Source organism: Hermetia illucens, chromosome 3, assembly GCF_905115235.1.
Source record: "Hermetia illucens chromosome 3, iHerIll2.2.curated.20191125, whole genome shotgun sequence".
Classification (NCBI taxonomy): Eukaryota; Metazoa; Arthropoda; class Insecta; order Diptera; family Stratiomyidae; genus Hermetia; species Hermetia illucens.
In genome coordinates, this window is record NC_051851.1 from 123,534,334 (window position 1) to 123,562,319 (window position 27,986).

The window sequence follows — 27,986 nt, forward strand, 5'->3', positions numbered from 1 at the left end:
TTCCAGGGAGATTCGCCGAGTCCACTTCGGTTTTGCATGACACTGAAGCGCCTTTCATGGCCACTGCCTGCCTTGTAGAATTGCTAGGTGCTTGTAGAAGTACCTAAGAATTATACAAAGAACCTAAGATCCAGCCGGGAATCTGACGGATGCTCTGCTGTCCGAGTTCCCGCGACGGGTAAAGCTGGTTCTGAAATCCCACCTCTCCGGGAAGAATAAAATAGCTGCATAGAATTTGGGTATTCGCTATCCCTTCACTGGTTTATGCATTCGGAATATTGCGAGAACGAAGACCGATCTGGAAAGCGGCCAGCGGTGGATACGGACTACTATGTTCAAATTCCGAATACATCATCCAAATTCTGCTGTGGAGCAGATGAACCTGCCTCGTGACATCGGAGGTAGGGGCGTGGTTGGCGTGGCGCCACAACTTCACGGTAAAGCCAACTCGATACGCACTTATTTTTACAGCAAAGAGCAGGCGAGTGCCTTGCCTGCAGCTGTTTGTAAGGCGGATTGCGGGCTGACTCTATGGTGTCCTTGGCAGCCATTTGTCGATTTGATTTTGTCGAACAGGTGGCTTTGTGCTGGAGAAATTTTTGCTGAGACAGAGGGATGTATGTGCGCCATTCAGGATGGCGTGGTCGACACCCGAATATATAAGAATCTCGCAATGAAAGAGCGGATGAAGAACGACCAGTGCAGAATGTGTGGTTCGGCGTTGGAGACGGAAATATGTGGAGAAGAAGGTGAACCATGAGTCACTGGTCCGGGAAATCAAAGAAGTATGACGTCTCAAGAAAGTGGTTGTAATTCTCATAATATTGTCAGCAACAGGTATTGTACCTAAATCCATCACAGCTTCCCTTGATGTCCTGAGACTATCACACAGTCTGATTTAAACCATGCAGGAGTACACCATTCTGGATTCTCCCACTAATCTACCGCCGGCCACCACCACCAGCGCTCCCTTATCTTTTAAGTAGGTAGGATCGTCCAAGCCTAAATGCTCGGCACTTAGTACTAGTATTAGGTAAAATCTGGCATCTGTTGAGATTGTGACACTCGGCAATAATAGATTAACAAATGTATGAAATTTTAATTAATTAACTAGAAGGAAAGATCTTTTTCTATAGAAAACTCAAATTGAAAATGAAATTACCTTCTTACATCGTCGTTTACAGGGTCTTTAACTACATACAGGTGTCGTTGTCCAGGTCTCTTATCTTGCGTCCCCAAGTAATAGACAAGGTGATTTACAGTATCCCAAGCTAAAATTCTCAGAACCTGTGAAGAACAAAATTTGACAAAAGTGACATTTGAATATATGCACCGGAGAAATATCTGATTGTAAAGAAAATTAAAATAAAAAACCAAACAAAAATGAACTAAAGCTTATTTTCATAACAAGCGTCAAGCTAAATTTATAGTCCAATTTGAGCGAGGAAAATGTATTTAATATTTACATCCAACGAGCTCGGCCTTCACGAAAAAAACATGAGCTTGACATTGTTGGTGTTACGAAGAGGTGGATATACTGGAGGATATATTACTATCATGGCGAAAAATTGTTGCGTCATATTGTATGTATGCAACGAAGAAAAGCAAATACTCGTATGTACAATCCAAAAACACATTTTTATGAATCATTTTACTTTTTTTTCTGAAAAGGCTTAATTCGAACTATCGGGCTTGGGAAGGGAAGCGTTTCCTTTTTTTGCTTATTTGTTTATATAATCCTTCTAACAAATTTATAACAATTAGATATGTATATTTATAGTTCTGATACTAACTTTCCACCAAACTATTCTTCAGATGTAGATTTGCGGAAACCCGACGAGAGTGAAAGTTGCAACTACTTGGACTATTTGAAATTATCTTACATGAGATGGTGATACCTCATGAGGTTTGGAAATATATCCTAAGCGTATTTCAAAACAATATAACAAAAATCTGTAATCCGGCAAAGCAAAATAACAAAAATCAAGTCTCGCAATCTAAATCAAAATATTAAAATTTTCTTAATGCTAAATATTCAGATTTCATATTTTTATTTTAGATTACCGTTTTCGATTTTGAGGAATTGCCTGAGAAAAGTCTGTGGGACAAAGCTACCTAATCAATTCTACAAATCTAAAGAGAGAAAACTGTGTACCGTGCAATCCTAACAAATTTATGGAACGTACTTTCAAAGAAACTAACAACTTTGATGAATGTTAATGGTTCTACGAATCACTCTAGGTTCTAACTATAGAATACCATGCTGTAATTTTGGAAAAGTCTTGCTCTCTATCTTAAATACTACCAAGTTTCTCACAATTCTCGTAGAATAAAAATTTTGATTGAATTTCATTAAAGCTATTTTAATACGGCAGGCAATTGAACAGGAACAATAAAAATTAGATGGGAATAATAAAATGAACCATAATCACAAGTCTGGCTGCTGATTACGATGCATTTAAAATATAAAAGGAACAAACTGTTGAAAATGAAAACAAAACATAAATAACAGATTAAAACTAACATCCTCACCTGGTTTCTGCCATGCGTTATAACAGCTACTTGCTACGTAATCATTCATTTTTTATGTTTTTATGTTTTGTTGGTACATTTAACATGGTTGCGATTTATTTTAATCGAGAGAAAGAAATCAGTAAAAATATTAAAACGGAAAAGAATCAAATAAACGAGGATAAATATAGAAAGAATATTATTTTTGTTTCAACAAGGATAAAACATTTCAATTGAATGAGGAAAATATGAAAATCACGTAAAGAACAAAAGAAAAGGAACATAAAATATCGGAATTAAATGGTAACGAATTTATGTAAAGAATATAAAATAGAATCGTATTAGAGAAACAGTTAGACAGATAGAGATTGAGAGAGATCTACGATTGTACAACAACTATTGATCAGTGATAACTAAATGTGTTTGATAGATCACCTCGTATCGTCCGTGTGATATAACAGATATTCGTTGTTGTGTTATCGTCACGTGCTTGATATGGGTAAAATGCTCCGTACCGGTTTCTTGGATACTCGCTAAAATTAAAAAGCTATCACCGTCCGGTGAGTAAACTGGATGCTCTAAAATATCTAGCCATTCGTCCTCGGGTGCACGTTCAGAATGTGTCTGGAATAATAAATTTGGTAGAATTCAATTGCATCCAATGAAGTTCAAGTAGAGAGAATTTTGTGTTCTCGCTGATACGACATCTACAAAAAAGTCAAAGCCAACAGAAACACAAATTACACCCTTACCTCGACACAAGTCCAATTCGGTGCAAAGCACGATGAAATAATGCTGTAATTCTGTGACCTAGTTATGTAAACAGCGGAGATTTGATGGTTACCTTGTCCGACCCAACTGACGGAGGTCAAGTAGCAATCCCTAAAAATATATCTCGGTTACGATACATTTCCAGCCGCAATCACCACATTCATTTCTCACTTACTGTCCATCTAATGAAGGAGGTGGTCTGACCAAATTGCGCTGTATATCACTCACATTACTAATGTCCAGCACCCACAATTCAACCTTTGGATTAACAGTTCCGGGGGTTGGGTACCTAACGTTTCGGGTCTCGGGAAACGAACTGCCTGTTCCCACTCCACCTGCTGCTATAATTGCTCCAGAAGCCAACCAAGGATATGTCATCATTCCAACATCGCTATCGTTAAAAGATGCATACATCAAATGACTACCGTCCGGGGAGGACCATATCGCTTCCGGTTCGGCGAATATTTCCTCTGCAAGGCAAAAAAGGGATGTCATATGAATGGGAAAGTTTTCAATTCAAGTCTATTGCTGTATGTTCACACGGCATATGTTCACTTTTGTAGAAATGTACATTCGATTTTCCACCAGCTTCCATCTCCGTTTTAAAATCGAGCTTTATGTGAAAAAATACAGGAAGGCGCGTAACTCATGCTCGACATCCATACGAGTCCACATGTGTGTTAAGTATAAATTTGCTTTATGGATGACAGCTTAGACATACCTTGATACAACCAATCCGGCACACCATTATAGATAACATTTTGATATCCTGTGCTCGTTACGCGGATATCCTCTTCATCTGCTGGCGATTGTCTCAAGTAAATGTCGTTATCTGCTACAATAACGAGTGCGGATGTATTTCCCAGCCAAGCCGCACATTGAAGGCGAGTTCTTTGTACCTTGGGCGAGTCCTTTAACCGTACGGGCATATGATGATCATTTGTTACGTCATAAACTGTATAAAATGCCGTAAAAGATTTACGGAAAACCTGGAAATGACAAATTCGTGAGTTGTAAATAAGTTTATTTTCTAGATAATTGTATATTGTGCAATACTTATGATAATAATAAACTCAAACGTAGTAAATGCTGAGCTCTGTTTTGAAAAAGGAGGGAGCTTTAATTTGAACAACTGTAAGCCAACGCAGTGTTTCCGAATTAACTGCGGAAAATGCAAGGGTTTCGAATGCTTACAAAGAAAACTATCACTATAGAATATACATTTATACTGTTACGTATAAATAAGGTATAGCTGAAAGGTAAGAAAAAAATGTTGGGGTGATCAATTTTGCAATTACAATTCAATTTAATCCCAACCACAGAAGCGAAAAGGTCCTCGTTGCAGCACTTGACAAGCAGAAGTGAGTCAAGTGTATCGAGGACAGAAAGCATCGAACATCAACTGAAAAAGAACATCGAAACTAACCCAACGTATCAAGCCTAACCTAACTCAGGATGAAATGGCATTTTCGCGTTCGATTCACGATTCAGATTTGTAACAACTTTAATTTAGTATAACTTTGTTAATAAGAGTGCAAATCGTAATCCTAGAACGAATTGAAGCAGACCTTTCTTTAAAATTAAAAAAAATATAGCAATATAATATTATTGAATTTATTTGGGAACAAATCGGTATGAGGTGTATTTTGTGACCTACATTTTAGATAGAGGCTATCTCTCCACTCTCAATTTTCAGAATCAGTCCTGTCTCAGTTCGAATTTGGATTTTTTTAATCTCGCATTCCCTCACTTTGCAATGGATGTTAAACCTGAGATATATTTCGTCAACTGTTAGACGAGACCTTTTTTTGATACTCTACACGGCGATATTTGGAGAAAAAAACCTTAAATACATAAAAGCATGCCTTATACCTACTCCCAGAACCTTCGATCTCAGATCACGTAAGTCAGTTTGGGCGACGTATAAAACAGAACTAGACGCCCGAGTTACGATCCCTGGGAGACGCATCAAATCCATTGCTGGAATTGAGAAAATAACCGAGAAGATCAAAACTAGCATCAGAGAAGCTTTCGAAGATAGCTGTCCAGTCATGATACCAAAGGGTCAAACACCATGGTGGAACTCATATTTGGCGAAACAGAGGATAACGTCAAAGGTGCTCCTCAACCGAGCTTTAAAGTCTAACTTAGCCGGTTGCTCGATTGGGTACAAAAAGGCGAAAAAAGCTCTAAAGAAGAGCATAAGGTCGGCCAAACGATCATCATGGAGACGAAGAGACCAAATGTTGATGCAACCTCGAAGCTAAAGCGGATCTTTGTCAAAAAACGTGGTAGGCAGTTCGGTTAACTACGTTTACTGAGCGGGAAGTACACACGAACCGATGAGGAAACAACAAACCATTTACTTGAAGTGCACTTCCCACGGAGCATCCAAAATCTGATTTCGGGGCCGACAGACTCTGGCATGCAAAGTAATTTCACTAGAACGAGTGTAATGGGCATTTAACTTGTTGCATAGATACAAGTCTGCAGGTCCGGATGGCATTATTCCTTCTCTAGTAATTGACGGAATGAATGCCCTGGGTCTACTCATTCGGAATATATATCGCGTTTGCCTGGCACACGCTTATACTCGTATTCCAACCAGCTGGCGTGATGTGAAAAGTATCCGACCGATCAATTTAACTTCCTTTCTGCTAAAAGCACTGAAAAGAGTAGTATTAGGTTGTTGCACATGAAATGGCCGATTTGGCAATCAAGTAAAGTTAGTTGCGATTTTGCTTCACCGGATAATGAAGTATATGTACTCCTACTTTCAATCAAGGAGTCATTTCAGTTTTGACCATCGTTGTGATAACAGTGAATAAAAAGGAAAAGAGGATGTAAAAGAGCGAAGAACGTATACCTTTTCTGTATGAGTTTAAACTCGGTCATAAAGCGGCGGAGGCAACCAGGAACATTAACAGCGCATTTGGAGCTGATACGGTAAGCGAACGAACCACACGAAGATGGTTCGAAAAATTCCGGCCAGGCGACGTAAACCTTCAAATTGAGCCACGTGGACATCCAGGACCATCGATTGACAACGACGAGCTGAGTTTGCTAGTCGAATCCGACACACGTCACTCTGTGAGAGACATTGTAGAGAAATTGGGCGTACAATATTCGACAGCAACAACTAGGAAAGGTGACAAATGGGTTCCGCATACCCTTACGGAGCAAAACATGGCGCTTTGAATGGAAATTTGTAGTTCTTTACTCTCCCCTTGCACAGAATAGTAACATGTGATGAAAAGTGGATATTATACGACAATCGTCGCCAATCAGTACAATGGCTAGATGCTGATGAGCCACCGAAGAATATGCCGAAACCGAGCCTCCATCGGAAGAAGGTATTGGTGACTGTTTGGTAGTCAACAGTTGGAGTTATATACTATTCTTTTTTGGCACCTGGAGAAACGATAAAAGCACAGAAATATTGTGATTAAATTGAGTATTTAACAGCGGAGATTAGTCAACAGAGATGGTGTGATACTCCTTCACGACAATGCACTACCTCATGTCCCCAGAACAACGGTTAAAAAGCGAACGAATTGCAGTATGAGATTTTGCCTCATCTACCATATTCACCTCACCTTCCGCCAATCGACTACCACTTTTTTAAACATTTGGAACATTTTTTAGCAGGAAAACAATTTAGAAATGAAGAGGCTATCAAAATTGCCTTCGACGAGTTTATCAACACCCGAAAATTGGACTTCTACGAAACTGGCATACATGCTCTTGTATCTCGCTGGAAGAAGTATTTTTTGAATCGACTGGCACCAATTTTGATTAATTAAATAAATTTTTGTAACCTTTACAGTCGTTTCAAATTTTAGTAGCAAATTGGCCGTTTCATGTGCAACAACCTAATAGATCGGCTCATAAGGGGTACATATATTCCTAGATGACCATTTCACTGTAGGCAACGCGCCTACCAGAAAAGCAAATCCACGGAGCTAACGGCAAAAAATTGAGAAGGCAATGTCCGATAAAGGCGCAGTCATGAATATCGAAGGCACCTTCGATTTTGCCTCATAAACGACGATTTGGAACGCGGCAAGGCAGCACGCAATCAATCCGCAGTTAATCAGTTGGATCCTTCACATGCTAGAGTAGAGAAAGATTCACATATTAGTCGGACATAAGGCTATTGAGGCAGGGTGTCTTCCGGGTTGCCACTGGGAGGGTTTCCCTCTTTACTGTTATGACCTTGGTAATCGAAACCTTGCTATGGCTCCTGGAGGATACAAAGTTCTTCGCACAAGTATTTCCGAACAATCTAGCCATAATAATTATCGACAAGTTGGTGCCTCTATTATGGACTCACGGTGAACGCTAGGAAGACTGAACTAGTTGTGTTCACTAGGAACTTCAGCAGGGGCGGAAATTCAACTGGCACAAACAGTCAAATACTTAGAAGTACATCTCAACTCCGAGCGAACGTGGAAACACCATATCCCGGAACAATACCAGAAACCCTGCAGATTACCTTAGTGTTGGAGGACTGTGATAGGTGGGACTTTCACCACATCCACATCAATAATAAAACCCATTCTGATGTATGCATGCAGCGTCTCGTAGCCGAGACTGAGCTTTGCTAACAGCAGGAAACTGGTGATGCAGATTCAGAGTCTCGGTTGCTGCTTTCTTATGCATCTGCCCGGGCTACTCAGGACTCAGATGAAGATACCTTGGTAAGGTTTTCTTCAGCGAAGAGTCTGCACATTCTCGGTCTCTAGGGAATGTTCACAGATTCGTGAAAACCTGCGGACGCCGTCGGCAAGAGACCGATGAATTGGCGATCTCCGGTAATAGGTCAATGAGCCTAGCAAAGGTGTGAGTGTTTGGAGATGCGTCAAGTCAGAAATTGAAATTTCGAAAAGTCCTCCCAGCGTTACGTTGCAACTGGAAAAACCATCCAGGCGCTGAGAAATCTGCCAGACAAGTACAATAAAAAACATTTATTTGATGATTTATTTCCTTCCGGAGGAGGAAAAGAAACTAGTAGTGGAGGAGCAGTCTGATATAAAGAGTCGAGTCTCAGACGTAGTTTTTTTTTTTTTTTTTTTTTTTTTTTTGGAGAAGGGTAGGTGAATGCGTTTACGCACAGAGTGTTGGACTCCCGCAACAGCACGCTGGCGGACTACCAACTAAACACCTCCCTGTCATCAGAGAGACGTAGTTTGGGGTTCATCCCGCGGACACAAGGCAAGGTTAAAGAAAGGCGATAGTCGCTGGCGCATATGGCGGTGCTATTGTGTGTATCCCTGTTTCCTTCCAGAGTCAATGCGCGGCCTATGAAACCAATATTCGTACCCAAGGTAATCGATACCATTTTGATCTAGGTGACGGCATTTGATGTGCGGTATATTATCTCCCCTTCATTGTTGGGGAGACTTTCAAAGGTTTCTATACGAAAATTAGAGGAGAGTATATGAAATTATCAGGATAACTTGGAAACGTTAGTTGATACAGACGCAGCTGATACCACTGCGGAGCGGACAGCTTTACAACAGATTAAGCGCTTTCGGGGGACCGGGTTGACCATGGCTAGGGGCCTTCTGAAGCTGAATACTAGATATTTCGCGGGTACCTGAGTTACGGAGACATTTCCATTTGCAATGATTTGGAGGGAACGAAGCGTCATCATGCAAGGACTGCTTACCATAGCACTTATCGTAACAAATTTCGTACCACTCAGGCAAATCAATAGGGCAATTGAGTAGCAATGGGCCCATTGGCCAGATGGTTCAGTGGTTAGAGCACTAGGACGCCACAGTCGCGATTAAAAAATCTCACTCGTGCCAGGGGGATTTGTAATTTTTTACATAATATAGTCATATGGGATATCAAATGAAAAAGCTCAATTAGTACTTTCCGAAAATGACGAAAATTTCTGATATTGGGTGAAACGTAGTGAAGTGAGGATTTAAAATGTGTACCCCGACCAGCCCAACAAGTCTGCTTTGCCATCCAACCGAAAAATCTGAAAAAGTGACAATGATGTACTATATCAAATCTAGGCCTTAAAATACATCCCATCACGATATATGCTCAAATAAAACTCCCATATAAACTTATATGAACGACGACGTTGGAAGTTTGAGTTTGGGGACATAACAAGCAATATTTTGATTCTTTTCTGATTCTGATCCAAGTGAAGAAAAGAGGACAGTTGAAAAGCCCGCAGTCATAACTCGGTAAAGAGAGAAATCGAATTAAAAGAGAAGTCAAATGAATAAAACAGGAGAACGAGTAACAAGTACCACAAAACAAGGAAATTTCAGCAGAAATACCGTCAAATTTGAGTTTTAAGAAATATACATTTTGCGATTGGAAAGACAAAAAGAGAAGATAATCCTGTCGTCGTATATATTATAAACAGCATGAAATGAAGGAAACAGAGATAGTGGAAAAGTGGCCCAGAGAAACATGTCTGCAGAAAAACACTGTTTTTCCAATCGGAAGAAATTTTCTGTGGACGAGTTAAATAACCTATGTCCTTAGATAGATGAAGGATCTGATATGAATTGAAATTGTAGTCAACTCGGCGAGAATTAGTCATGGTTTTGTCATATCTGCTATCTGACAAGAAAATAGTTCATCGTCTACTTAACCGAGCCGGTAGCCACAAAGGTGAATATGTGTGAAAATGTAATTAAGCTCGAATATTTCTTTAAATTTCTTAATGTATTTTATTTTAAAAGTTTTCCTTAAACATTTTTATGCGGTAATAATTTATTAAAAAAGTTCTCAGTTTTCCATTTCTTATTATATTTACGTTTTATTTCTCCTTTTTATTTAAAATGACTATTATGCTAGTTGAACCTGGCAGGTATATTTGCAAAAACTGTGAGTTTTCTTGGTGTCCTGGAAGAAGTGAACAGTGAGATAATGCACTTGCTCTTACACTTCAACCCCACGACCCCGAGAAAGGCGATTAGAACCGAGTCTGCAATTGGACCCACCTGAAATGGCTCTTGCCACGAAGGTTATCTGGTTCCATCGGAACGGGGATGGCCGTCCAAATATTATTCAACAAAAATTTTGGGGGCACATTCCCATTCCCGGCCCGATTATTTGCGGTTGGTTCCCTTGTGGAAATTTAAAGGAGTGATTGTTCTCATATCACATGCAGAGGCATTTTGGGCTCAGATAGGCTTCTCATACATTCAGCAAAATTTAAACCAGTACCGCTGTGTCAACCTTGGCAGGACTGGTTTGCGATACCCAAATCAATTCGTGTCTGAAAAGGACCGTGGGATTATGTCTACACGACAGGCTTTTACGTTAAATCTCCTAGATCTTCATGTACTGATCTATCAGCCTGCCATCGAGCTAGACGAATGGCTCAGAGGGCGGTAGGGCAGCTCCCCACACAGGCGAAAGGGTGGTGCAAAATTTATTTTCACAGAATATGGCAATGTGGGGAATCATATTAAAGGGCCCAATTAGTACTCTTCGAAACTGGCCCCATATTTGATCTTAGGTGAAAGGTGGGGGGGGGGGGGGGAGTGAGGGCTTCAAAATATGATCCTCAAATAGTGTAATACATCTCGGTCTGAAATCTGCACAAATAAAGTTAATAACAGTTTATTAGCATATCTTAGAAATTTAGCCAGAAGTATAGGCAGTGGTATAAAAGATCACATAAAGCATAGCTTTGGAAAGTTTGAAGGAAATCCCACTATCACTAACAAAGTTAAAAAAGGCGAAACGTTTATATTTTATGCGAATTTCGTACATTGTAACGTATATGACGTCCTCATATGAATGGGGTGTAACAGGAAAGTATTTCATTTATATGTATATGCTAATTAGGCTTTGGGATATGCCTAATTCGGATAGATATATTTGTACATTAAACCAGCGATATTCAATATAGGTATTCACATATGTACATATGTATGCTTTTGTGCACGAAGTAAATCGGAAATATGTGTACGATCAATTTATATAACGTGCATTTATAAGTATATTATTCGGTAATAGGCCGTGTTTGTTTGTTTAGGATGAGCGTAATATCTACGTATATCTTGTAGTTTGAAAAAAATTAAATATCTTGTTGTGTATTGTTATATAATAACGAGAAGATTCTCGATTAACATCTACATTTACTTAGTCAACAAAGAAGAATACTTAATTATGTCAACCAAAATAGTGGGTGTCGTAAAATTTTGCATCACATTATATATACATTCATACACGTGATCTAAATATAAATTATATTCAGGTCAAAAACCGCCAGGAAGTTCAGTCCTAAAGTGGTCGGGCCAGAATTAATTTTTTCTAATAAAATTGAGGGAGTCGGGTTGACGTCTAATGCGTTACCTACGACCCAGACAAAACTGTAGGTGAAGTGTACGAGGATTTTTGACGGGAAATAGATTAAGAAACTGATGGCATCCCTGTCCGGCAATACAAACAAATCAGAAACAGGAAGCTCGGCGCTTCGGGTATAAAAGGTTTTGTTCGTAGTATATATGGTTACATGTCCTGTAACATGCGTCACTCCACTATACACAAACACCACATGCCCATAATACGTATGAGCCATCAACATCTTATCTTCATAAAATTTATCTTACTAAATTCAAGGGAAATAATGTAAACATTGTCATTCTAACAGAAGCTAGAATCTATCCACAAGAGATAAGCGACATTTGAATATAAACAAAAACATGACTCAAACGAACATTGAGCGATATCGAGTTACAAAAGATGCAACTTTGCAAACTCAGCAATTTGCGCCATTTGTTCAACTCAACTATTATAAATATAAGTTGAATTGATCTAAGTCTTTAGTCTTAGGCAAATTATTGGCAAAATAAAAACCTAATAACTCCGAGTATCATATGCGTTTTTTTTTTATTTTAAACCATCGGAAGTATAAACTCGTAACTTTATATGTGAATCTACCCGACATTCAGTTCGATGTGGTACTGACATTTTATCTCTTAGGGAGTACCAATTAGACGTAAAATAGACAATTTTTCCTACTGTAACTTTGCTAATAACAGTAGAATATCAACCAAACTTTACAGCATGATGGTTAATATTAGAGCTTATATTAATAGTCTATGATGAATTTACTTCGCAGTAAATTTAAAAAAAATATTAATATACTATTATTAGTTATTTGAGCAGATGTCGGTACGGAGGATATTTCTGGAGGTCTCGTATGATCTTTTTCCAGATTTTTCTGGTGGATAGTTTCTGAGAATGGCTTCTTAATTTAAGTGAAATCGGCTTCAAACCTGATTTGGAAAGTACTAATCGATGTCTTTCATTTGATATCTCATACGACTATATTCGGCGAAAAAAATGTACACCCTCCTTTTGCATGTATGGGACCTCCCCCCCCCCCCCCCCCCCCCCAGATAGACAGTTTTCAGTAAAACTTTAAAAAACGAAGTTTAGAGCTAACTGTGCTATTTTAGAGAATTTCACTGATGTAACTTAATAAGTAGCTCTCAGGTTGGGATCTAGCTCGGAAATCTAGTTCAGTAACAGCAATCTTTTTCCCTAAATTAATGCTCGCATAATTTTCCCCGTAATTACCTTACTTCTAGAATTTAAGTTCACAGGTCGCACAGGCCCGCTTTCTCAGTTCTCGAAATAACATCTCCACTTCCCGATTCTTTCTTATCTTTTTGTATCCAACGAAAACCCGTGTGTGTTTTATTTCCCAAAAAAAAAGGATTAATTATTGTATACAATGTCTCTATTTGGTCATATATGGATAGCTCTAAGCACCGGATTGCAAGAATGTTGCATTGTTTAAGATGTTTCTCCAATCGAACGATGAAATGACGTCAAGCCGAACAAACATATTCTGCCTTATCATTTGCCATAAGTGCAATTATATTTGGAATTTTGCCAAAAAGCTATACTGGAAAAGCAGAATCGGTGGAAAGAACAAAATATTCTGTTCCAGGGATGAGGCAGAAAAACTTTTGAGTAGAGCAAAGTTTCTTTAGAACCGTATACTCGTATACTCGTAACACAATAACTTTGAATCGTCAACTGAAATGAAAGAAAATGAAGGACATCCTTTTCGGAGAAGGAAGCAGCTTCTAAAAGGATTATGAGAAATATGATGTGTGGAATCCTATTTCTCTGTCTTCCATTGAAACGACACAACAGAACGAATTTCTTATTTTGCAATCATATTTCAAAGGGCAAGTCGTCATCTATCAGCTTATATCTTTCCTTTTGCCTCACATTACGTTTCAAATGAAATCATTCTGCTCTTCTGGACACAATACACATGAAAGAAAATTCCACGATTGACTGACTTCCTTGGCTCCACTTTGGAACTATTTTCAGAAATGTACTATTAATACATCTGCTGTATAAATGCCATCAATCGCTAGAAATATCCAAGAATTGTCAACGAGGAAATCCGTTGTCCCCTCAACCATTCCAACCACCTCTTATTCAGGATAGATAATCGAAGGACGATAGATGATGTGGGCATACACGCATACACCTTCCTCGTGAATGACCAGGTCTTCACGTCCAGCTCTAGTCTTCTCATCACATCCCCGTGTTTACTAGAAACCCTGGCCAAGGATAAATTATTCCAAAGCGAGGCGATGAATTTGCAGGAGGTAAAGGACTATGCTACAGCCAAGGGAAGGTCGATTTCATTCCGAAGATAATTGATGATAATGGTGATAGAAAGTGGTGAGACGAATGAAGACAAGTGTCGGAACGATTCGAATGACAAGAGCTACAATTGTCATGGTCCTTGGATTTAAGCTCCACATATGACGATTGGATCAATGGAGCACATTAAATGAGGTCAAGCGTTTCTGGTTGAGAATGTCAAGTGTGCAAAGTCGAGTATTAGATGTCATTGCAGTGCCAGACTAGAAAACCATACTTGAATAAGCTATCGAATAATGCAATAATCATCGTCGTCCTTGTCTTGATGTAATTTATGTAGCCCTAACATATGGATGTAACTTCTTTTTTCAATGAACGTTCGCAGAATGGGGCGAAAAGTGGCAATGCACTTGGACATAAGTATTTATATAGCGCGATCTTTATTAATTTATTTGCTTCGATATTTATGTATTGCAGAGGGTATACTAGTGAAAATGACATTTGATACTATTAAAGTAGATGTCCATTTAAATTACTATAATTAGATGGTAGATAATATTATATATATGCCATGAGACTCAAAATATAATAGCTGGTTAACAATATTTGCCGCTTTTATAATTTTGCATTGAGTTATAATTTTCTAAAGGGAGTGAAAAGTCATACTAACATACCCCACAGAAATGACAACATACCGTCTTGAGGGCAGCCTTTCATTGTTTCTGTTGTCAGGTGACGATCAACACCTACTTCATCGACCAATCTTTGCATTAACATAGAATAGATCCTTCTAATTACAATATCATTGGCCTTATGTTTTTGACTGCATTACGAAGTTTTCCGAAGAACATACAGTCCAAAGTCACTTCAATGCTCACGAAGACTCCATCGGGTACTCGCCTTTCAGAGTCGCGTTACGTCCGTAACGTAATGGTGGAAATGGTAGTCTCGTGGGGTATGAGGGAGATGGAGGCAGTTTTAATGAGTAAAAATCTCACATAACCGTATGCGAGGAGAAACGATAGGTTTTGAACCTTCCCAACTTCCAACGACAAAACAAAGGAAAAAACAAAAACAAGACAGACAGACAAATAGACAGCGAACCGATTTTAATAAAGTTTCATTTTCCACGTCTAGAAATTTGTGAAGTTCCACATTTTGGGCAAAACAGCGAAAGCTAATTTATTGTTATTAATACATCGATGGCGATCAAACACCATAGGGCATGTGAGGAAAATTTCGAAATTTAAACCTAACTAACGTTTACGCCCCTACAGAGGAGAGTGTAGAATTGGAGAAGGATACCTTCTACGAGGCAGTAAGACGGATCTTCGAAGCCTGTCCCCGGTATGATATCAAGATCCTACTCGAAATTTTCACAGCCAAGTCGGGACGGAGCCCCATAGCTCTCTATAATGGCATACATAAAAGCCACAATGATAACTGATTGCGGATTACTCAACTAGCAGTGTCACACGGAAAGGTTTTTTGAAGGAACTGGTTTCTTCAGCAGGATGATTTCTAGTCATATGGGTATATTGGGGGGATGGGTTGAGTATTTTGGTGAATTGTTCAATAACCAAAATATCGGCGAGTAAGAAGTCTTGTCAACTAAAAATGTCGCAAAAATGATGCCACCACCAAGCTTGGAGGGAACAGTCTCTGCGATTCATCGATTTAAGAACCAGCCGAACTGGTTAAATATGAAGACCAGCAACTACACTAAGCGGTATATCAACTTCTGCTCGAGGTGTGAGACAGCAAATCAATGCCTCGTGGTTGGCAAAGAGGCATTACCTGCCCTTACATAAAAAGGGAGGCAGTGCAACAACTGAAGAAGTAACACCGTGCTGACTACCATCTATAAGATATTCCCCGCTATCTTGCTAGGCCCGATAGCCTCATACGCCCAGGACATCATTGGTCCATACCAAACAGGCTTCACTCCAGCCAAATCAGCAACAGATAGGATTTTCTCTCTGTGGCAAGCGATGGAAAAACTTGCAACATGACTATCAGTTGTACCATTTTCTAACGAATTCAGGGGTGCATATAATAGCATAGCCAGGGTAAACCTAAACATGGCCATGGGACAATTCGATATCGGATTAATAAGACTGACTAGGTTGACCCTTAATAATTTGCGAGGCTAGATGAAAGCAGCAGGAGTAGTGCTGAGATCAGTCAACACTAACAGTGGACAAGAGAATACCGTGCCGTGCATCCTTTTTAACCTAGCCCTGGAAAAAGCGATCTGTGATGCTGATGTAAAGCACCAAATCCACCCAACTATTGCTGACGACAACATAGGAAAAACAACCAGAGATGTACACAATAGCTTCATTCAAGATGGTGAGAATTCCCCCTCAGGGATCGTCAACGATCCTTCATGGGTCGTTTACGATACGGGGAGTGGCGTCCCCGAGGTGCCCGAGCAAGTAGTTCTGACCCCCTAGCTGGCATAATACTTGCGTCCTAGGTAGTAGCCTCGAGAAAGTTTCTCGGTGAAGAGCGAACTGCTAATGACCGATACACGCTGGGACACACTGGGAGTCCCCGGAGCCGTCGACAACTCCCTGTCGACGTCGATGGGGTGATGTGAGCCTAGCTCTGCCAAGGTGGTAGTTGTGGCGTGTATCAGGAGCCAGCCCCTTCGGGACCCTGGTCGGGTAGTGTGCATTGAACCGGTGTTGGTAGACCGCGTTGCCCCGAGCGAGCGCTGATCCGTCCGTGAATTCCGGGATCAGCTAAGCGTAGGTCAGGCCTCAGGGAACTGGGGTAGGGGCTGTGTCCCCGAGGGTATACCCGTTCCTGACTATTGCGGCCCGCTCCCTTGCACACGATGCGCTGGTAAACAACTCAAATGGAGAAAAAAAACGAACAGAACGAGGAGATAGTGGAAATGGAGAGTGAGCTGACTGCGTTTATTCGCAGCACGAAAATGCGCCGTTCGCCCCAGCGCCCAGCGAAGGACGCAACAAGGGCTGAAATACCCGACGAGACATCGGGACGCGCAGACGGAGAGAAAGGCTCGGAAAGTGATGCAGCACCTGCAACACAGATAGGAGGAACCCAGACCATACAGCACAGTGCTGTAATTGGGGAAAGAGGCACAGTGGAAACTGCCGAAACTAATAAAATGGTTTCGAATATAAGCCGAGTGGGAGGACTGTCGATTACTCTGGCACAAGCGGAAGAGGAAAGACTTATTAAAAAATGCACAGCAATTGTGAAGCACATGCGATCTTCGACGTTCCTTCAGAAAAACGTCGGTAAGGGAGTGAAAAACGGGCTAATGGAACTGGAAGAGCTCCTGGACAGGATTTCATATTATAGGCGAACATGGAAAGTAAGACAAAATCCGCAGGAAGCAGAAACAACCGCGCTTCCCGAGGAGAACACCACGAGTACCAAACGGATCGCTGACAGCCCATTGCAGAGTGAACTTGGTAAAAAACGAAAGGAGGAAGGGACATCTGAAGGAGACTTCACTCAGGTACTCTCCAGGGCTGGAAAGAAGAAGGCGAAGAGGATCAAAAGACAACAACACGTCGCGCCATCAGAAAAACCTCTGCCTAAAACTAAAGCGGACACGAAGGATGGAGTGTCAAAAGAAAAGGTGGGGAGACGAAGGAGGACTAGACCGCCAGCTTTGCTTATTAAGCCGACGGAAGGCAAGACTTTTGCGGAAGTCCTCAGCGAAATCCGTTACAAAATCAAACCCGAAGACAACGGAGCGGAGGTGTCTTCCATACGTAAAACGAAGGGTGGTGGAGTCTTAGTCGAACTAGGCCCGAAGACTATAAATAAAGTCACGTTCTGTGAAGCAGTCAAGGGGCTTCTAGGAGAAAAAGCTTTGGTTTCTAGCCTGGAACCCACGTGTGCTTTAGAAATACGAGACCTTGACTGTCTCACGGAAAAGAACGAGGTAGAAGAGGCCATCAAACGCGAATGCCCGGAGGTAACCAATGTCCGGATTGGTATCACCTCCGCAAACTCACGAGGCCAAAAACTCGCTGTGGTGGAAGTTGCCGAGCACTACGCGAGGAAGCTTCTAAACAGCGGGAAAATAAGAATTGGTTGGGTAGTGTGTAGGATACGAATTCGGGCCGCCCCAACCAAATGTTACAGATGTTTGGATTATGGGCACACATCTGCAAACTGTCGGGGACCTGACAGAAGGGCAACATGCCGTAAATGCGGTCAGGCAGGCCATAAAGCGAACAGCTGCAATGAAAAGGAAAGCTGCGTTCTATGCAAGGACCGTGGCGCGACTGATGAGAGCATTGCGCACACTGCGGGATCGGGGCGGTGTCCAGTTTTCAGAGCAGAACTGGAAAGAGCTAGGATACGGTCAACATGATTCGCATCCTACAAATCAATATGCACCGGAGTGCAACCGCTCACGAGTTGCTAGCGCAGTTCGCTGCGGAGACCAAAGCTGATTTAGTACTCATCAGTGAGCAGTACCGAAACAAGGGCCCAGTTTCATGGCACCCAGACATATCAGGTACCGCTGCCATCTGGGTTCGGGACGGCACCCTCCTGGGGGTTCTTGCCCAAGGCCGAGGGGACGGCTTTGTTTGGATTCGGTGTTCAGGGATAACGTTTTTTAGTGTCTATCTTACGCCGAATGAGACGATGCCGGACTTTCGTCGGAGGCTTGAGGCATTGGAGGACGCTATCTTAAGCACGGATGGGCGGATCCTGGTCGGAGGTGACTTCAATGCTAGGGCACTTGAATGGGGCATGCCTCACACAGATTCCAGAGGGAAACGAATTTTGGAAATGGCGGCGAGAACAGGACTGGTAGTTCTAAACACCGGATCCACCCCAACGTTCCGGCGCCCGGGCTGCGAAGGAAGCATTCCAGACGTAACCTTCGCATCGGAATCACTGGTGTCGCTGGTGGACGGGTGGCGAGTTCTGGAAGAGTTTTCGGCCAGTGACCACCAATACATTGCTTTTGAAGTGGTGGACACAAACTCTCGGTGTGCGCCACCCCAGCGATCTTTCTGTGTATGGAACGTCGCGAAGGTGAACACCGGGAAGTTTGTCGAAACTCTGGGAACGGGTGGGGCCACGCTGAAGGGTACTCCTGGGGGCGGTGGCGCCGCTGCTGACACTGTCGTAAATTCAGTTATGAACCTGATAACGACGGTCTGCGGAGCCTCCATGCCCAGGAAGACATCGAGGCGCGGCAAACCTTCCATGTATTGGTGGACAGTGGAAATCGCAGAGCTCCGGAAGGAATGTCACAGGCTCCGCCGCTTAACACAACGTCTAGGCGACCGGGAAGAGGCATGTACCATAATGATGGAGTACAAATCAGCCAAAAGGAGACTCCGCAGCGCAATAAACAAGAGCAAAGCTCGCTGCTGGCAAGATCTGATCGACGAGGTGAACGGGGATCCGTGGGGACTCGGTTACAAACTTGTAACCCGAAAAATCGGGGCTCTGCGGAAACCCTGTTCACTTAAGGCCGAGCAGATGGACCGCATTGTGAGGGCACTCTTCCCTGCACACCCCGTATGGGATGGTGACGTCGGCGCGGAGAGCGCAGAGGACTGTCCACTTTTCTCTGTAAAAGAGTTGGAACAGGCAGTCCTCTCTATGAAAAACAAGAAGGCGCCAGGACCCGATGGTATTCCAGCAGAGGTGTACAAACTGGTATTCCAACACCGGCCAGGCCTACTGCTCGGTGCATTCAACGCTTGCCTGAAAGAGGGCATTTTCCCTGCTCGTTGGAAAGTTGCGAGGCTTGCGCTGATCCCTAAAGGGAAAGGCGATCCCGAACTGCCGTCTTCATACCGCCCGCTATGTATGCTTGATACTGCTGGGAAAGTGCTCGAAAAGCTCATCAGAAGTAGACTCGCTGAAGCGATACGCGCTGCCGGAGATTTATCTCCCCGGCAGTTTGGTTTTAGGGCAGGGAGATCGACAATTGATGCTGTCATGCAGGTCGTGGACGCCGTTCAACGAGCAGAGGCACATAGCCGCCGAACTCGACGGGTGGTGCTCCTCGTAACGCTTGACGTCAGAAACGCCTTCAATTCCGTAAGATGGAAAGACATTCTAGGCACACTAGACAATACCTTCAACGTGCCGAACTATCTCTTACGGATTTTGAGGGACTATCTGAGGAATCGCTCCCTGCTCTATGAAACACTAGAGGGTCAAAGGTGGATGGAGGTCACGTCGGGGGTAGCACAGGGATCCATCCTAGGGCCGGACCTCTGGAACGCTACCTATGACAGTCTGCTTAAACTCGACATGCCAGAAGAATCGCGCCTGGTCGGCTACGCAGATGATGTCGCAGCGCTTGTTGCTGGACGCACTGTCGAACAGGCGCAAAGCAGACTCGGCATATTGATGCGACGGGTAAGCGGATGGATGACTACTCATGGTTTCAACCTTGCACTGGAAAAAACCGAAGTAGTCATCTTGACTAAGAAGAGAATTCCGACCCTGTGTCCCATATCGTTCGGCGAGTCGATAATCGAGTCAAAATCAGCGGTAAAGTACCTCGGGTTGACTCTTGACTCAAAGATGAGCTTTTCTGAGCAAATCCAAGCAGCAGCGAACAAGGCTGCGGTTGGAGTTTCGGCGCTAAGTAGGCTAATGGCAAACATTGGGGGTCCTACGTCTAGTAGGCGACGTCTCCTGATGAGCTCAACGCAGTCTGCCCTGCTCTACGGCGCAGAGGTATGGGCTGGCGCTCTTAACAAGGAGGTATATCGTAGACGCCTCGCGCAAGTACAGAGACGGGGAGCTTTACGAGTGGCGTCTGCGTACCGCACAGTCTCTGAACCGGCCGTGATGGTGATCGCGGGAGTTATCCCCGTTGCCCTTCTTACTAGGGAGCGTCAGGCCATATACAAGCGCAAGGGAGATGAGCCAAGGGAGGTGGTTGCTCGCGAAGAACGGCAACACACTCTAGACGAGTGGCAGCTCTCTTGGCAAAATGAAACTAGAGGCAGATGGACTGCGCGGCTCATCGGCAACCTAGGTGCGTGGCTGAATCGGAAGCATGGTGAGACTGACTATTTCCTTACCCAATTTTTAAGTGGGCATGGAAGTTTTCAGTCTTACCTGCACAAGATTGGAAAGGCGCATTCTCCGGACTGTGTGTTTTGCAATGGAGTTGTGGACGATGCCCACCACACTTTTTTTTCTTGTGGAAGGTGGGATGGGGTTCGTCAGCAGCTCTATTTAAACACAGGGGATCTCTCTCCAGACAACATTGTGGAAGAGATGCTGAGGACTGCTGACAGCTGGAACCGTGTTGCCCATTACGTTCGGGCCCTTCTCGTTGCTAAGAAGATAGAACTTGACCGGTGGAGGAGCCGGATGGCAGGGAGTTCCTTGAACTGACAGTTCCCTTCCTCCTCTCCCCTCCCGTTGGTGAAAGGAATTCCCTGATTTGAAGGCTCCGCAAGGCGGGAGAGATCGGGGGCTGGCCCGAAGTAATGTGACAAATGGTTCCAGGCTAGCTCTCTGACGATGGGGAGGTGTTTAGTTGGTAGTCCGACGATGTACCGAATCGGGAGTCCAACACTGTGTGCGTAAATGCATTCACCTACCCTACCCAAAAAAAAAAAAAAAAAAAAAAAAAAAAAGATGGTGAGAATTCACCTTGAAATCGTTGATAATTTCTCCTATCTAGGACCTAAGGGGGGTTTTACAGTCAATTACTGAAAATTATAGTAAAATATTATTATTAATTTTATTTTAAAACATATCGGTATGGGGGTAGCCTAGGCACCGTATAGTGGCAGGTAGGTTCTGATAATGAGCCCATGAAAGAAATTACCACTTTTCAGAATGAACTTAACTTTTCGGAATGGAATGTATTTTGAGGCCTGGATATCATATAGTTATCACTGTGACTTACGCGAAAATCTTACGCAAGGTCAAAACAAGTGCCTCCCTGACTGCAAATGTCACGCGGATAAGAACTACACAGAAAGATGACCTGTTGCTAGAACTTATAGCTGTGGACGATGGAGATGAAGACCTTCAGAAGCAAATTGAAGTGTCATTAGGTGAAGCTGCGGTGCGGCGGTCAAAATGAGTAAGGATTCGGCGCTGATCGGGTGTAAGGACTTGGATGAAGTCACCACAAAGTCTGAGATCTGCGAAGCCTTGCAGACCCAATTAAGGCTACAATCGGTAAGTGTAAGTAAGTAAGTCTAATATGACTTAGCAACGCGCACGGTGACACTTAGATAACGTCAATAAATATTTTTATCGAGACAGAGAAAAATGCGATTGCAGTAGAAAAAATACATATTGAATAGGTGGTCTGCCAGATACGTGAACAGAGTCCGGTGCATAAATACTTTAGGTGCTGGCAGCTGTCAATATAGTGAAAGCCACGCCGGCCACACTGTAGGAAGCAGTAATTGACCAATGTTCAGAAAGGCGTTCATGAATAGAGTCAACTGAAGTTTATGCAACTAAATACCTTCCCAAAGCGTATTTGAAAGCAATGCCGATGTAGCTATTGTATCCGAACAATACGAAAATCAGCATAGCATCTGCATATGGATAGCAGACAAAAACAGTAAGACGGCGATATAGAGCTGCATAAGTCGAGCTGTAGAAGATGCGAAAAAATATCCAGAGAACGAGTTCACACGTGCCAAAATAGGAGGGATTATGTCTATAGCTGTTACGCAGCACCCAGCCTCATATTAGAGGAATTCACGACTTCAGGGCAGGAGAATATGGTAGCAGAGAAATCAACGTTAAGAGGACAAATGCTGCTGAAGACATTCTCGCGCTTGAGCGTGGCACATACAACTCAGGAGGAGCCAACACATTTCAGAGGGAAGATTTCAATCGATAGTACTTCACCTTCGTCAATGATACTTTAATCAGGGACTTGGGGATGGGGTGTCAACAAGGAGTACACGCTCATAGCGATCATCAGACCATCATCTTCCAAACCTCACAAAGGAATATTATGAAGCCGCTTAAAAGAATAACGATAAGCTGAGTAATCAAGAAGCCAAGAAATTTGACGCGGAAATGTTCAACGAGGTACTTCTGGAAAATAGATTGTTATCGGGAAGCGAAAGAGAAGAAAGTCGTGAAAGTCGTGCAGCAGGCATGCGATGCATCTATACCTCGGCGTAGAGCTTTCCGATGGCGAAATTTCAATTTCTGGTGGAATTTAAAAATCAAGGAATGCCGAAAACAGCGCCTCAAAGCTAGGAGACGCTCCCAGCACAGAAGAAACCGACCTGAGTTCTAGGAACTACACGTGTAATACAAAAGTGCGAGGAAAAAATGGGAAGTAGCGGTCACGAAGAGAAAATCCGAACATTTCAAGCGGATCGTACTGCAGCTGACTCTGATCCATGGGATCGCTAAAAGGCAAGCGCTCCCCACCGATTACTTGTCCTGAATTGTTGCAGGAAATAGTGAACACTTCATTTCCAGCAGATGTCAACTGTTTCTTGCAGCACATGTCAACCACGACGAAGTTCCAGATTCATTGCAAAAAGACCTCAACGGATGGAATCCCTAATATTGCCCTGAAAATAGGCGCCAGTAGCGCCAGGTATGTGTCTCCAAGTTTCATACTCATTCCGAAGGCAGGTAAACCATTGGGTGACCCCTCCTCATATAGACCGATATGTCAATTCAATACCATTGGCAAACTATTTGAGCGAGTAATATACAACCGCTGCTGCTAAAAAAAAGGAGCCCTTTCCGACAAGCAGTTCGGACCCCGTAAGGCCAAATCAACTATCGACGCAATCAACGTTGTGACTGGTTTGACTCAGACTGCAGTACTAGAAGTCAAATGCTGCGCAGTACATCATACGCGTTGTTGTCGAATTTCTCCTTGAGAAGAGCTAAAAATAGTTCCGGCGACTTGCGGGATGCCACAGAGTTCTGCCCCTTACTGTGGGTAGCTATGTATGATGGAGTGTTGCGATGCCTTACGGACAACGTGGCAACCATTGGCTTTGCGAATGATATTGGAATAACGTCAAGAAGAGATCGAGATCTATGCAAATGGAGCGATATTGGAGATCAATTCCTGGTTGAGAAATCCCGGCCTATCATTTGCTGAACATAAAAAGAATACAATCGTGAAAATCAAAGCTGGCGAACAAACAATTTACTCCCAACCTTCGCTCACATACTTGGGAGTAATAATTGACAGAAGACTCAACGTCAAAAAACACATTGAGTGTGTCTCAACTAAAGCGTTTCCCATCTCGAAGGCATCATTCCGGACATTCGAAGATGGTTTGAACGAGGCCACGGGGAATTAAGCTACGAGGAGGATTTTTACATCGATTTGGTCGCGACAAGGCACCTTGCGGCCCAAGATGCGGTGACGTGGCCGAGAATGTGGAGCATGTCATATTTAATTGCCCCAGGTTTACAACGTACCGAAGAATGGAAGCTGTCGCAAACAGGCGCTAAACACCCGAAAATATTATGGAGTTCATGTTGGGGTCATCGGATGCTTGGAACCAAGTTGCAAAGGAACTGAAAGCTATTTATCTACAGCTTAGGTAAGAAGAACTGTGACGAAAACAAGAAACGGAGAGAACCATAATGAGCCGAAGTTAAAAGCTGATACAGTCCCGCAAAGCCATATTTTATGGGAATTACGTGGGGAGAGTGATAGTTTTAGTGAGTAGAAGTCTCACATAACTGCATAGCAGGAACCAGCAGTAGGTTTAGAATTCCACTTCCCAGCGCTGAAAAAATAAAGATAGACAGTAAACCGATTTTAATAATGTTTTGTTTTACACAAAACATTAAAAACGGTTCCGCCCGAAACGCTCTTACTGTACGAGGAAATGATCTATCGAGTTGTCAAGTATTCTTTGGAAAACCTGGGTCCTTAGCAAGGAAAATTGCGAACTCTTGGCTGCGTTCGAGAGAAGATCCCTCCGAAGACTTGTTTTCTCCCTACAGGAGGATGGAAGATACGATAGCCTATATAAAGACGAAATCTATGAGCGACAACATGACCTCCACTTAATCTGTATGGGATGGCGTAGGCCAGGACACCAGACAATTTTAGGGATATCGAATCAGTGGATTTCGCGTAACCGAGGCATCTCGGTTTCCTTATTGCGGGGTTTACAATGGTGTTGAATAGATCGATTGACTTCAAGTCCAGCGCAGTGACGAGCTTGAATGTAGCTTTGTCAGCTTTCACTAGAATTTGAGTTTATGGAGATTTCACTTGAATTCTGCACTCGGCATTTTGTGGAAAGAAAGGGTTACAACCGACTGCACTGTTAGATTTGTTCAACATAATGGGTGAAACCAGAACAAGTCAAACAGAAACGGTTAAGACCGCCACCGATGGAAGAAAAAAAGAATTAGCTATAGTTAGATCCGTTTGATGACGCAGTTACCTAATCGTGGTAACACGAGCGAGGAAGAGGGGATTTTTAATCGGTAGAAACCGTACATACGAAGAAGTCAATTTTAGGAACTATTCCTTTTACATAAAAGCTTAAAATGTTAGGTAAGTAGTGGCATGTATTAGTAATCGTGACACATTGCTCTTAATGGAAGAGACGAATTCATTGAGTTGAATCGTGGGCCAATAACATGGAGTTTTCATGAACATTGATAGGTACCGCGTCAGAGATGCGATTGACTAGCAAAAGCGAATTACTTCAAATGGAATTCAACAGAAGAAGGACGTACCCTGAAGATTATTGCGTTTATTAGACTAGCAATCGAGGAAATATATAGCCTACAATAAATAGATGTTCTAAGCTTACAGATTAGATTGAATAATATTTATTTCATATATGAATGTAGCATAGATTACTTTGCTACATAACTTAGCGTCGAGAGCGTATAATGTATTACTTCTACATATACACATTTCAGAAAAAAGAAATGGACTCGTAATATATTAAAACATTAAGTCCGCAGTAATCCAAATTTGGGAACCACCCAGAACCAAATAATAATTCTGAACTGATGACTGCCAATTCCAGCCATCATCACTTACAAAAGTGGTTTTCTCACACGACTTGCTAACGATGTTTCTAAAGTCAACAGTCGGAGCCCAAGTGCATTCAGTCCGACAACGAGAAATGGCAAAGTTTTTCCTGAGGCACATTCCAAACACTCCGCATTACCATAGAAAGTGAGAAGCGACAAACGTGTCCTATCCAAACCACAAAGTTTTTGCCCCGGGATGAGTTCATGGAAAGTTTAGCATCAACAATCAAGTAACAAACTTTCTCACCAGCTGTTCATTTAATTAAAAATCTTAAATTGAGAAGAGAGGGCTGAAAGAGCTACAATTATATTTACACGTGAAGGATGTCAAGGCTATAGATTCTCTACGTGCGCGTATGATGAAAATGAGCTCCTTCGACCCCGTAATATGAAAACAGCAGTTACGGCGGCCTGCCCTTCATTCCCTAATCCTTGGGTTTAATTCTATAAGATCTATCCAAGCACAGTCCTATTTGTGTTCATTAGATACTTTCAAAATGGGATGGAAGCTTTTCCGGAAACTAGTTTTCCTCGAAATTCCTGAGTTCAGGATGAAATTGAATTTCATGTAAAAAGTACACTCAACAGAATATTGGGCGTAGAGAACGCAGTGAAGCTTCAAATTTAAGATTCTATCTGGCTCTCGTTTCTGCACTGCTAATCACCAATTAGGAGCACCGAAAAGTTTTTATGGCTTACACTACGAATAGACTTGATGCTGTTCTAGCAGCAGTCGATCATCTTGAAATATAACGGTTAAGAGTTGTTAAGAACTTAGTTTTAGTCAAGCTTGATATATTTATGGTTGTGGGTGGTTAGAACATGGCTGAATAACAGGATTTTGACATTATCTTATTTTCGAGAGAAAATCAGGAAATGAATAACATGCAAATCATCTGTGAGGCTTTGTAATCAGCGTTCAGCCTAGAACCCATATGCACCTTTGATCTAGGGGACTTGCATTGTTGTACGAACACGGAGGAGGTTGAGGAAGCAATAAAAAAGGATTACCCCCACTACTTACTCCCACGTAACATCTGTCAACTGCAGAGGATGGAAATTGGACATTGTCACTGTCCCTGAGAAGACAGCGAACCAACGTCTACATTACGAGAAAATAAAGATCGAGTAACTGGACTCTGAATTTCAAATTTTGTTATATAAAAAAAACAACTTTGTAACACATTATTGGCAATAAATTATATATATATATATATATAAAGATCGAGCCGACGATCCTCAGAAGAGGTAAAGGGCAATTCTAACCCGCTGGAAGTCGCGAGACTTGTGCTGATAAGCAAGAGCAAATACGATCTCAAGGCGCCATTTGCGTATCGTTCTCTCAGCTGTATAGCACAGCGGGGATGCTGGTCCAGAAACTTATCAAGCCAAGGCTGAGTGACGCAATACGTGCTACGTGCCACTACTCACCAAAGAAATATGGTTATAGAAGGAGCCAATCCACAGGTGATGCGATTGAGGGAGGGGTCCAAGCGGTGAAACTGACTGAGGTGCAGAGTCGCTATTGTCGACGAGTGGTGTTCCTGGTGACTAGACGTAAGAAACGGCTTCAATTCTGTGAGGTGATGCCACATGGGAGGGTTCTCACAATCCTCCCTATTTAAGTTAGTGAAGCCATGCCTTGACGAAGCTGGCGACGAAATACCCCGGCATCATGATTGGCATGAAGATGAGCCTCTTCGATCAGATTCGCAACACCGCAGACAAAACTGGCTGGAATGTCTGCGATTTGCCGGGTCTAATGTAGGAATTCCGGGATCTAGTAGACCTTGTTTGCTAATAAGTGCGAAGTATGTGCTGACTACCTCAGGAAGAGATGCATTTCAGAGCTGGCAGTAATAGTAATAACCAGAGTTATTGCGATAGCCCTCCATGCTGCTGAGCGCAGGTTTATATACCTAAAAAAATGCAAGAGAAATAAGGAAGTCGTCGCTTGTGAAGAGGGAACTCTCAGTCCGAGTAAACGCGGAGCTGAGTGGCATTTTTAAGAGGAAAAAAAGAGAAATGGATAGGAGAGATACCGGGGTAGATAAGCTTCAATGAACCATGGGGTTGTGCTCCTACGG

The 27,986-nt window shown here is 42.5% G+C and overlaps 1 protein-coding gene and 1 long non-coding RNA gene across 5 annotated transcripts in view; one reads left to right on the top strand and one right to left on the bottom strand.

The window, feature by feature from the left end:
* Positions 1–27,986, bottom strand: part of LOC119653164 (inactive dipeptidyl peptidase 10) — a 348,858-nt gene that overhangs the window by 15,663 nt on the left and 305,209 nt on the right. For 3 of the 4 annotated variants that reach the window (XM_038057706.1, XM_038057704.1, XM_038057705.1), the window contains 6 exons: positions 4,004–4,271; positions 3,458–3,752; positions 3,264–3,393; positions 2,947–3,135; positions 2,533–2,565; positions 1,163–1,287 (listed from right to left, as the gene is read on the bottom strand). In XM_038057706.1, coding sequence (XP_037913634.1) covers positions 1,163–1,287; positions 2,533–2,565; positions 2,947–3,135; positions 3,264–3,393; positions 3,458–3,752; positions 4,004–4,271 — 1,040 coding nt within the window. The remainder of the gene's footprint in view (positions 1–1,162; positions 1,288–2,532; positions 2,566–2,946; positions 3,136–3,263; positions 3,394–3,457; positions 3,753–4,003; positions 4,272–27,986) is intronic. The other variant, XM_038057707.1, reaches the window with a different exon arrangement.
* On the top strand, positions 1,319–2,525 carry LOC119653169. Its single transcript, XR_005249643.1, has 3 exons — positions 1,319–1,614; positions 1,816–1,906; positions 2,060–2,525. It is a non-coding gene; the product is annotated as an uncharacterized LOC119653169 (long non-coding RNA).